This window comes from Cyclopterus lumpus, chromosome 22, assembly GCF_009769545.1.
Source record: "Cyclopterus lumpus isolate fCycLum1 chromosome 22, fCycLum1.pri, whole genome shotgun sequence".
Lineage (NCBI taxonomy): Eukaryota > Metazoa > Chordata > Actinopteri > Perciformes > Cyclopteridae > Cyclopterus > Cyclopterus lumpus.
The window spans coordinates 22,531,806-22,544,610 of NC_046987.1; the positions used below are offsets into that span (position 1 = coordinate 22,531,806).

The 12,805-nt window shown below is 50.6% G+C and overlaps 1 protein-coding gene across 7 annotated transcripts; it reads left to right on the plus strand.

Moving 5' to 3' along the window:
- The first annotated feature begins 1,671 nt into the window (after window positions 1–1,671).
- Window positions 1,672–12,586, plus strand: jade1 (jade family PHD finger 1). 7 transcript variants are annotated; one of them, XM_034562787.1, is made up of 11 exons: window positions 1,672–1,785; window positions 3,511–3,622; window positions 4,696–4,751; window positions 5,187–5,344; window positions 5,633–5,817; window positions 5,902–6,113; window positions 7,306–7,473; window positions 7,800–7,916; window positions 8,380–8,970; window positions 9,616–9,748; window positions 10,316–12,586. In XM_034562787.1, exons 2-11 carry the CDS (start codon window positions 3,568–3,570, stop codon window positions 11,257–11,259), a joined length of 2,619 nt encoding a protein of 872 aa, XP_034418678.1. In that variant the 5' UTR covers window positions 1,672–1,785; window positions 3,511–3,567; the 3' UTR covers window positions 11,260–12,586. The 7 variants fall into 7 exon arrangements, with proteins under 7 accessions (XP_034418678.1, XP_034418683.1, XP_034418682.1 ...); XM_034562792.1 differs by having other exon boundaries at window positions 1,684–1,785; window positions 3,561–3,622; XM_034562791.1 differs by lacking the exon at window positions 1,672–1,785 and adding an exon at window positions 1,796–1,995.
- The last annotated feature ends 219 nt before the right edge of the window (window positions 12,587–12,805 follow it).

Consider the following 12,805-nt stretch of genomic DNA (forward strand, 5'->3'; position numbering starts at 1 on the left):
AGTGGCTCAGTGATCCTGGGAGCTATGTTGTCCGGGGCGTCAGCCCCTGGTAGGGTCTCCCAAGGCAAACAGGTCTCGGGGGAGAGCCCAGACTAAGAGCGGTTCAACAAACCCTGATGATAAGCAGCCCACGGACTGAAGCTACCTTGCCCGGACAAGGGAAACCGGGGCACCCTCCCGGAGCCAGACCCAGGAGGGGAGCTCGTCGGCGAGCGTCTGGTGGCCGGGCTTTCGCCCATGGGGCCCGGTCGGGCTCAGCCCTGAGATGCTGAAAGCGCTGGACATTGTTGGGCTGTCTTGGTTGACACGCCTTTTCAGTGTCGCATGGGGGTCGGGAACAGTGCCCATGGACTGGCAGACCGGGGTGGTGGTTCCCATCTTCAAGAAGGGGGACCGGAGAGTGTGCTCGAACTATCGTGGTATCACACTGCTCAGCCTCCCGGGAAAAGCTTATGCCAGGGTGCTGGAGAGGAGGCTCCGGCCGCTTGTCGAACCTCGGATTCAAGACGAACAGTGCGGATTCCGTCCCGGTCGTGGAACAGTGGACCAGCTCTTTACCCTCGCAAGATTACTGGAGGGGTCCTGGGAGTTTGCCCAACCAGTTTACATGTGCTTTGTAGACCTGGAGAAGGCTTTCGACCGGGTCCCTCGGAGGTTTTTGTGGGGGGTGCTGCGGGAGTATGCACGGGCCATCCGGTCTCTGTACGCCTGCAGTAGGAGCTGTGTTCGTCTCCTCGGTAGTAAGTCAGACACGTTCCCGGTGGGTGTTGGCCTCCGCCAGGGCTGTCCTTTATCACCGGTCCTGTTCGTGACCTTCATGGACAGGATATCTAGGCGCAGCCAGGGGGCGGAGAGGATCCGGTTCGGGAGTCTCGGGATCGCCTCTCTGCTGTTTGCGGATGATGTGGTCCTGTTTGCCTCCTCGGACCGTGACCTCCAGCATTCACTGGGGCGTTTTGCAGCCGAGTGCGAAGCGGCAGGGATGAGAGTTAGCACCTCCAAATCTGAGGCCATGGTGCTCTGCCGGAAACCGGCAGATTGCTCCCTCCAGGTGGGGGCAAACTGCCTACCCCAAGCGAAGGAGTTCAAGTATCTCGGGGTCTTGTTCACGAGTGAGGGTAAGGTGGAGCGGGAGGTCGACAAATGTACTTGTAATTAAAACAACTTAAGTTCATTATTTAAAGACCATTTGCTAAACTAAATGTATTTTTATTTATTTATTATTATAGAGAAAACAAGACAAACAAACAAGACATAACCCGTAACAATGACCAAAAACAAACTAAAATAAAGATACTTACTTTTAATTAAAACAACTTAAGATCAGTCTTTAAACACCATATGTATTCTTATTAATTTATTAATATTATTATTGTTGAGAACATAACGTGACAAACAAACAAGACATAAACCGTAAAACCGACAGAAATAAACAAATAAAAATACGTGTATTTTTTTTATTGTGACTCTGGAAACAACAACAAATATTTTAAAAAACCCAACAATTTTTTTTTAACAATACAAACTAAATGTGGTTGTTTTTTTTAAAGCAATATTACAAACAAAATGTGTGTTTTTTAAACACACATTGAAAACAAAGTGTGTGTTTTTTAAATCGATATTGAAAACCTCGTCCCGGGGAACCTCCTCCCGACGCCGTGTGTGTGTGTGTGTGTGTGTGTGTGTGTGTGTGTGTGTGTGTGTGTGTGTGTGTGGAATGCGGGTCAAGCGGAACTCACGGCATCTAAACTCAAAACACCGGCTTTCATCGGCCTGAAGTGCTCCGTATGTACCGTTCACGTTCTTCTTCCAGCTCACAAACAAGGTTTAAGTCGTCGTGTGCCAGTATAAATATAAATATACATATATACGTTTTGTGGTTTTTTACCGGAATGTTCTTAACGGTCAGGGAACGAAGAAGAAAAAAGAAAAACACGACGGCGTCATTTTAAAATGGCGCCAAAGAGTTACCCGTCAGCCGGCGGATCTTAGCCGGTAAACGTGCCTCGTCGGCTCGCAGCCGCGACACAGCGACCACGGCTGTTAGCCCCGGGGGGACATTCACGGTCCCGTTAGTTAGCTAGTTTAAACCCGGTATTGATCCGTAACCCTCGACAGATCGGGGACTGTGTGCTCAATATGGTGGCGGGGGGGGGTGCCAACTGACGTTACGTTACGTACGCATAGCCTCCAGCTAACGAGCTACGTACGTATAGCCTCCAGCTAACGAGCTACGTACGCATAGCCTCCAGCTAACGAGCTACGTACGCATAGCCTCCAGCTAACGAGCTACGTACGCATAGCCTCCAGCTAACGAGCTACGTACGTATAGCCTCCAGCTAACGAGCTACGTACGCATAGCCTCCAGCTAACGAGCTACGTACGCATAGCCTCCAGCTAACGAGCTACGTACGTATAGCCTCCAGCTAACGAACTACGTACGCATAGCCTCCAGCTAACGAGCTACGTACGCATAGCCTCCAGCTAACGAGCTACGTACGCATAGCCTCCAGCTAACGAGCTACGTACGCATAGCCTCCAGCTAACGAGCTACGTACGCATAGCCTCCAGCTAACGAGCTACGTACGTATAGCCTCCAGCTAACGAGCTACGTACGTATAGCCTCCAGCTAACGAGCTACGTACGCACAGCCTCCAGCTAACGAGCTACGTACGTATAGCCTCCAGCTAACGAGCTACGTACGCACAGCCTCCAGCTAACGAGCTACGTACGCACAGCCTCCAGCTAACGAGCTACGTACGCATAGCCTCCAGCTAACGAGCCGACCGGCGGACTACAGTTGACGTTAACGGGCAGACCGACGGCGGTTTAGATATTAACCGACACTTTTGTTTTTAGCACTTTCTTTTATTTATCTTTAAAGTTAACGGTCGTACGGGGCTAGCGGGTGTGGGTGGGCTCGTGCGTTGCGTAACGTGGTGGGTGGGAGGGGTCACGTTACGTTACGTTAGCGAGCGATCGCAGTGGGATTCAAATAATGCCACGCTGCGTGCGCGGCTCCGATTTGAAACCAAAAGCACGATACGCACGCGTCTCTCGCTCTCGTGCACGCGACGTCCCCCCCTGTCGATGATTTTCCTGCGCGTCGCCGGCTGATCTCGTCGTTTCTGTGCGCGTGGGCTCTTGTTTTTGTCGTCTTCGGTGAGTATTGGTATGTAATGCGCATGCGTCGACACGAGCTCTGCGCTGTCAGATCAGCCAGGGGACCGTTTGGCTGCGAAGTCCGCCTTGTTTACGTTCCAGGAACCACTGCTTTTTAAGTAGAGTAGAGCCTCGTGCACGTTCAGAGCCATGTGCACGTGCACGAGGCTGCAGGGGTGGCATGCTGATGGTTTGGCTGGAAATTAAATTAAACTGGAGTTAGTTAGTTTAAGATATATATATTTTATATATGGTGCAAACTTTATTTGCAATGACTCTGACAGTGTGTGCTATGACGTCATGTGAGTTTTTGACTCCCCAAATGTAAAAAAGTTTCTTTGATCATAGGTTGTCAAAAGTAATCTATTGTTCTAACTCCACCTCTGGCTGGTGTGAAGTGTCCCGATGATGAAGATGAAGAGGAGCAGCAGCAGCAGCAGCGACGACTCCGACAATGAAAGTAAGCAACACGTTGCCTCTGCTGACTCAGTTCAGTCCAAATATAGACCTGAACCAGGTGAGCCCAGTCCTGCTGCAGAGGACAACCTACAGTAGGCCATTGCATTCACATGACGTGTCCATCTTCTGGAGGCCAGGACATTTAGATCTTTGGTTGTGAATATGTGTCTCGTCTTGTTGCCATCAGTAAACATGTGTGCTTCACGATCAGGAAGGAAACCAGGAGAGAGGAAAGGAAAGAAGGCCGCCAGGTGGACAAAGATTAAGGAAAAACCAAAGAAGGCCAACAATCTGAGGGACAGGAGACAGAGTAGGGACAAGCAGCCCTTTAAAGACATCCTTACAGGTCAGGGAGACAGGCAGGCAGGGAGGGAGACAGACAGACAAGGCAGGGAGACAGACAGACACGGCAGACAGGCAGGGAGACAGACAGGTCAGGGAGACAGACAGGCAGGGAGGGAGACAGACAGACAAGGCAGGGAGACAGGGAGACAGGCAGGGAGACAGACAGACACGGCAGACAGGCAGGGAGACAGACAGGTCAGGGAGACAGACAGGCAGGGAGGGAGACAGACAGACAGGTCAGGGAGACAGACAGACAGACAGACAGGGAGGGAGACAGACAGACAGGTCAGGGAGACAGGCAGGGAGGGAGGGAGGGAGGGAGACAGACAAGGCAGAGAGGGAGACAGACACGGCAGGGAGACAGGGAGACAGGGAGACAGACAGGTCAGGGAGACAGACAGGCAGGGAGGGAGACAGACAAGGCAGGGAGACAGGGAGACAGGCAGGGAGACAGACAGACACGGCAGACAGGCAGGGAGACAGGGGGATGGACAGGCAGGGAGACAGAGAGAGAGAGAGACAGGCAGAGAGAGACAGACAGACAGACAGACAGGCAGGCAGAGAGACACGGACAGACGGACGGAGACATCAGTGAACAATTTCAAAACCACTTTGTAGCGTTTGTTTTGCCCTCCACACGACCTGAGCCGGGTGGGGTATGATGTGTTTGGGTAAGTTGTTAATGAAGGAGGAAATGAGGCGTTTAAGGACCTGTTGTTTCTCCTCCAGGTAACTCCACCTGCTGGTCACAGCCCAGGAGGGGGACGGGCCAGAAACCCTCTGAGGTGCGTTAACCAACACGAGGCGGTTTCACTCTGTCCACAGCGAAGTCTTTATTAGTCCTTTAACCCCGACAGGCCACGCCCTCTGACCAAGAGCCAATCAAAACAACACAGTGACTCAGGCCTCAGGGGTGTTGATTGGCTGGTGTCCTGTCTGTGGTAATTTGTAATATATTTTTTAGCTGATATACAGTAAATCTGTATTGAACAACCCGTTATTTAACTTGTTAAAAGTGAGATCAGCACACACGGTCCTCTTTAGACGGTTTAGCACCGTAACACCTTCATCGGAGCGCATGTGACGATAAAGTCATTACAATTATTTTGGAAGAGAGAATATGTGATGGCCACATATTTCACTCGTGAGTATTTGCACTAAAGAGTTGGATGGTTCACTGTTGCATTCTGGGTGACTTGTTCTCGTGCGGCCCGCTGCAGGTGTTCCGGACCGACCTGATCACCGCCATGAAGGTGCACGACTCGTACCAGCTGAACCCGGAGGAGTACTACGTCCTGGCCGACCCGTGGCGGCAGGAGTGGGAGAAGGGCGTCCAGGTCCCCGTCAGCCCCCAGTCCATCCCTCAGCCCGTCACCAGGTAGGAAGCCAGACCAGGGAGCCCCCTGTTTGATTGACAGGTTCAAAGTCCGGAGAGAGAGAGACTGGAACCAAACCAGTATAAAACAAGTGATTTGAGAAGCACTGGTTTTATCCACCAAAGGAACATTTCTAACTGGTGTTCCTGCTGATATTGTTTGTCATGATGGACTCACAGACTCTTTGACTGATTGACAACGTTCCGTCAGAGAAGATGTCATCAGAGATATTCTTAAAGGGACATTTTAAAGATTGATTGTAAACGTCGGCGTCTCCCGGCGCTGTGCAGGGAGCTGGCCGACAGGGGGAAGGAGGTCATGTTCGTCAAGCCGAAGAAGCTGATCCGGACGTCGGGCGCCGAGGCGCTGGGCTACGTGGACATCCGGACGCTGGCGGAGGGGATGTGCCGCTACGACCTGAACGAGGAGGACGTGGCCTGGCTGCAGGCCGCCAACGGGGAGTTGGCGGAGATGGGTGAGTCCGTCCTGTACGAGCCCGACACTGAGACCGAAACATGGCCCATCGAGACGGTAAACCTCTGACTCCCGACTTCTCCAGCCGTGCCGCCGCTGGACGAGATCACCATGGAGCGGGCGATGGAGGAGTTCGAGCGGCGCTGCCACGAAAACATGACGCACGCCACGGAGACGGAGGAGGGGCTGGGCATCGAGTACGACGAGGACGTGGTGTGTGACGTCTGCCGCTCCCCCGACGGGGAGGACAACAACGAGATGGTGTTCTGTGACAAGTGCAACATCTGTGTGCACCAGGTCAGAGGTCAACACGCTCACCGGGACAAAACTATTGCTGAGTTCAATTTAGGGCTATTGGGGACACACACACACACACACACACACACACACACACAGACACACACACACAGACACACAGACACACACACAGACACACACAGACACACACACACACACACAGACACACACACAGACACACACACACACAGACACACACAGACACACACACACACACAGACACACACACAGACACACACACACACACACACAGACACACACACAGACACACACAGACACACACAGACACACACACACACACACACACACACACACAGACACACACACAGACACACACAGACACACACACACAGACACACAGACACACACAGACACACACAGACACACACACAGACACACACAGACACACACACACAGACACACACACACACACACAGACACACACACAGACACACACAGACACACAGACACACACACACACACAGACACACACACACACACACACACAGACACACACAGACACACACACACACACACACACACAGACACACACACACACACACAGACACACACACACACACACAGACACACACACAGACACACACAGACACACAGACACACACACACACACAGACACACACACACACACACACACAGACACACACAGACACACACACACACACACACACACAGACACACACACACACAGATACACACACACACAGACACACACACACACACACACACACAGACACACACACACACACAGACAGACACACAGACACAGACACACACACACACACAGACACACACACACACACAGACACACACACAGACACACACACACACACACAGACACACACAGACACACACACACAGACACACACACACACACACACACACAGACACACAGACACACACAGACACACACACACACACAGACACACACACACACACACAGACACACACACAGACACACACACACACACAGACACACACACAGACACACACACAGACACACACACAGACACACACACACACACACAGACACACACACACACACACACACACACAGACACACACACACACACAGACACACACACAGACACACACACACAGACACACAGACACACACAGACACACACACACACACACACACACACACACTGTATTGACCCCCTCTGCTCACCAGGCGTGTTACGGCATCCAGAAGGTCCCCCCGGGCAGCTGGCTGTGCCGGATCTGCGCTCTGGGCATCCGGCCGAAGTGCCAGCTGTGTCCGAAGAAGGGTGGCGCCATGAAGCCCACCCGGAGCGGGACCAAGTGGGTCCACGTCAGCTGCGCCTTGTGGATCCCAGAGGTGAGGACCAGATCTCTCTGTTTTTTATACCAAATCACTTCTTTTACATTTGTAGTCTTTAAAAAAGAGAACGTAACTAACAACAAGTGGGAATAAGGTTAAAAAGGACGATTCCAGTCTTTTCTTCCTTGTTTATCTCATTGACATTAGAGCTGTTTTAAAAGATTATTAGATTATTATTCACCTTTTATCTCTTGGTGAGAGAAAGAAAAGTTTTCCTTTAGTTTCCAGTAAACGCTGCTACTCCACAACGTGTACGTGCATATTGATCTACGTACAGGAGAGTTTATTTCCCCTTCAGGAGGCTTGACTGTGTTGCTCTGCAGGTGAACATCGGGAACCCGGAGAAGATGGAGCCCATCACCAACGTGTCCCACATCCCCAGCACCAGGTGGGCTCTGGTCTGCTGCCTGTGCAAGGAGAAGGCCGGGGCCTGTATCCAGGTGATCATCATCATCATCATAATAAGACACCAATCACTCATGTTTGCAGTTAGGTCCAGTGTGCTATCAACATTTTAAGGTGAAGTATAATACGAGTAAGATAACCAGGCTCTTTATTTGTTTATGTGATATAATAACAAGAGTCCCTGCTGGTAGTTTAGCGTCGCTAAAACCATAGCCATTATTTTTATTACAGATTAATTGTTCTAAATACAATTCATTCAACACATTTCTATAAGTTCTACAGCAGAACCAGCCATCCTCTTCATAATAAACAACCAGTGTGTACAGGTCCAGCTTCTGAACCTTGGCTCACCAGGTTAATGATTTCTTTCTTTCAAAGTCTTGTTAAATAACAGTAAAATAACCCTGACGGGGAGCCAGAAATCCTCATACTTTCAGTGCACATTAAGTGGGTTTGTGTAAAGTCCCATGATGCTCTCTGTTTCCTCTCCGGCTTCAGTGTTTGGCCACAAACTGCTGGACCGCCTTCCACGTGACGTGCGGCCTCCTCGCCGGCCTGGAGATGGCCATCCTCACGGAGGACGACGAGGTCAAGTTCAAGTCCTTCTGCCCCAAACACTCGGGGCTCGAGGGCGCCGAGTGCAGGGCCCGAGACTCGGGAGGCGAGGAGGAGAGCGCCAGAGACCAGAAGGGCAGGAGGAGAGGCCGGGTCAGAGGGGGGGAGGAGGAGGAGGAGGAGGCCGCCTCCCCTTGCTCCTCGGCCTGCGTGGCTCCTCAGCTCACCGACCTGGAGTTGCTCGCCAGCCGCCAGCAGGAGAAGAGGGTCAGCCTCCGCAAGCTCAAGCTGCAGGAGATGGAGGAGGAGTTCTACCAGTTCGTGGAGGCGGAGGAGGTGGCGGGCCGCCTGAAGCTGCAGCCGGAGGTGGTGGACTTCCTGTTCCAGTACTGGAAGCTGAAGCGCAAGGCCAACTTCAACCAGCCGCTCCTCACGCCCAAGAAGGACGAGGAGGAGAGCCTGGCACGCCGCGAGCAGGAGGTGCTGCTGCGCCGCCTGCAGCTCTTCACGCACCTGCGGCAGGACCTGGAGAGGGTAGGCTTCTACTTCACCTCCTCCAGAGCGCACACGGGCAGGAAGAGGGCGTGACCCAAGTCCAATAAATGGAGACGCATTCAGAGGAGTTTGTTTCTTTTGTAGATACGATTCATTCACATGCGACAGGACAAGAGATACATACATTGAGAAATGCATTGTATAGATTAAAATACCTTTTTAGAATTAGTTATTTATATATATAAATAAATATAGGGCTACAAGGTGATTGACAGGTCACTGCTCCTCAGTCCAGATATGGTCACTTCCTGTTCATGGGTTGAACATCCCCTCACTAAAGGCTTTAAAGCACCAGTCCACAAACAAACCAATGAGTGGTGGCGACGCCCACCTTTTTATAAACGTTCTTGTAGCCATTCACAGATCTTGAAAATGTCTTTTTAGGTTTTAGAGACATTTCTAAAATAAAACTGTGTTTTAACAACTTATGCTTGGTTTTTAAAAGTCCTGTTGAAGCAGAATAATGAATGTACCCCAGTATTGTGCATAAATACATATAGGTGTAAGTATTTACAAGATGCATACACATTCTTATATTATACATGTTTATAGTAAATAAATATGGCTGCATACTGTCTGTGGGATCCTCTGGAGGGTGTTTGAGAACCTGCTGTCGCCCCACAGGTGCGTAACCTGACCTACATGGTGACCCGGAGGGAGAAGATGAAGCGCTCGCTGTGGAGAGTCCAGGAGCAGATCTTCCAGCACCAGGTCCTCCAGCACCAGGTCCGCCTGCTGGACCACCAGCTGCTCGCGGGTGAGTCATCTTATTGTTGAGACACTTTGGGGACATGAAAATTATAAAGGTCATGTTGACAGATGGGGATATTTGACTGTAAAGTACATAATGATCCAATAATATAATACTATGACACTATACTTAGTACTTTTATTTGTGATACTTTAATCACTTTTTGTAGCTAATATTCTTTACTTTTACATTTTAAATGCAGCACTTTTACTTGTAAATTTGTATTGTTATACTGCGATATTGCTACTTAAAAAAGTTATTTGACTACTTCTGTAGTAGGAGAATAACAGCCAAATGCAGAGGAAAATATATATATTATACATTATTTATATATATAATTTATATTATCTATATCTACAGATTATTTATATATATAATTTATATTATCTATATCTACAGATTATTTTTATATATATATAAAAATAAATAGTAAGGCCGTCTGTAAAGTCGAGATGCTTCAGGGATCACTTGTAAAACACGTCGTATTTTAGTGAAAGCTTGTGTTTGTGTAACGTCAACGAGTCCTTGAGTTAGTTGTGTGTGATCATAAGGGATTCCACTGGTGTGTTGCAGGCGATCCTCCGGTGAAGGATTTGGAGAAGCTCTCCTCTCCGGGCTGGTTGTCCTCTCGGGGCGCCCTCCTTCGCTCCTCCGGGACCCCCTCAGGGACCCCCTCAGGGCCCAAGACCAAATCTACGACTTTAAAGCGTGAAAAAGGGAAGAGCGGCGACGGGAAGGGCCTCTCTAACTCGGCACACTCGAGCTCCCGGGTCAAAGAGCCGGGGCCCCCCGGGGACTCCGGCGACGCCAAAGTCCAGAACCCCGAGACCCCGTTCCCAAAGTTTCACAAGCCGGAGGTCCTTCAGGAGACCGAGTGCCAGAAAGGCCTCAGGAAGGAGGCCCCGGGGCCCGAGCACGAGGCGCTGGCCAGACGGAAACGAGAGAACGACCACGAGCAGGAGGAGAGGAGGAGGAGGAGGAAGAGGAGGAGCGGCGAGGCGGCGGCGGCGGCGGAGAGCTTCCCCGGCCAGGTGAAGAACCGGTTCGGGTCGAGACACCTGGAGAAGACCGTGTCCATCCGGCTGGTCGACATCAGGAACTCCGACAACGACGACTACTTCACGACGGACGAAAGGAGGACCAAAAGAAGCCCCGCCCCCCTGGAGGTGACGAGCACCGCTAAACCCAACCGGGCTGACGAGGGTTCAGACGGCCGGCTCAGGAAAACTCAGGCGACGGGTGGCCATCTCAGAAGCTGGGGGAAGTTCAGGATCCCGAAGAGGCGCGAGAGGCCTCTGACGGAGGATGAGGAAGAGGAGGAGGAGGAGCACCGCAAGCTGTCGCCGACCAACACGCCGGAGCCGTCGTACCCGAAGACCAGACACCGGGCGCAGAGCAACGGCGGCGAGACGGAGCCCCGCTTGAAGCGATGCCACTCCCACCAGCTGAGGGGCGACGCGGCGCTCGGCCGTCGCTACGGCTCTGACATCATCCGCCGGGGCGTGCTGGCGTCCTGATGGCGCAGCAACGCCATCTCGATGAGTCATAAAATACCTAGATTAAAAACAGAGCTGATATTTATTTTTTATTTGTAACATATGTAAATCTGGGAAATATTTTACTTTATTTTGAGCTATTTTTAGTAAGTAGAAAGACGTCAAGTTGCCACTTAAACGCTCGCTCCGATATTTACCAGTGAAAGCAGCAACGCTTGAGAACAGAAGCTGTAACGCATTATGAAGTTAGTTTTTGATTGGTATTAAAATTCAATTGCACTTTGACGCAAAGCCGACATCTTCATCTTCATCATCTCATCCGCTCTTGAGTGTCATAGTCTCCGATCGTCGGCTCTTGAGAGTCATAGTCTCCGATCGTCGGCTCTTGAGAGTCATAGTCTCCGATCTTCGGCTCTTGAGTGTCATAGTCTCCGATCGTCGGCTCTTGAGAGTCATAGTCTCCGATCGTCGGATCTTGAGAGTCATAGTCTCCGATCGTCGGCTCTTGAGAGTCATAGTCTCCGATCGTCGGCTCTTGAGTGTCATAGTCTCCGATCTTCGGCTCTTGAGTGTCATAGTCTCCGATCTTCGGCTCTTGAGAGTCATAGTCTCCGATCGTCGGCTCTTGAGAGTCATAGTCTCCGATCGTCGGCTCTTGAGAGTCGTAGTCTCCGATCGTCGGCTCTTGAGTGTCATAGTCTCCGATCGTCGGCTCTTGAGTGTCATAGTCTCCGATCGTCGGCTCTTGAGTGTCATAGTCTCCGATCTTCGGCTCTTGAGAGTCATAGTCTCCGATCTTCGGCTCTTGAGTGTCATAGTCTCCGATCGTCGGCTCTTGAGTGTCATAGTCTCCGATCGTCGGCTCTTGAGAGTCATAGTCTCCGATCTTCGGCTCTTGAGTGTCATAGTCTCCGATCGTCGGCTCTTGAGTGTCATAGTCTCCGATCGTCGGCTCTTGAGTGTCATAGTCTCCGATCGTCGGCTCTTGAGTGTCATAGTCTCCGATCGTCGGCTCTTGAGTGTCATAGTCTCCGATGTCATAGTCTCCGATCTTCGGCTCTTGAGAGTCATAGTCTCCGATCTTCGGCTCTTGAGTGTCATAGTCTCCGATCGTCGGCTCTTGAGTGTCATAGTCTCCGATCGTCGGCTCTTGAGTGTCATAGTCTCCGATCGTCCATCGCGCGCCTGCCTTTTATTCCAGCGGTTGCACTCCGAGAAGACGGGAAGGCGTGTGAGGAGTTATTTTTACACTGAAGACTTTGCGGAACATGTTTTGTACCCGCTTCTTTATATGCAAAATGAAACTTATTTTTGTCTTTGAGAGGAATAAAAACTCTGGAGGACTGAAGTCTGAGATCTGGTTCATCTTTAGAGATCCATCCTTTGGATTTCAGCACGTTAAATGAGTTGTTAAGCAGTTATTAATTAATCTGCAGCTATTTTGGTTATCGGTTAATCATTGAAATCATATTTCAAACAATAAAAACATGCTAGTTCAAGATTTTCAATTCTGAGTATTTCCTTGTTTTATATTTATGGGGTTTGGACAGCTGCTCTACCATGACAA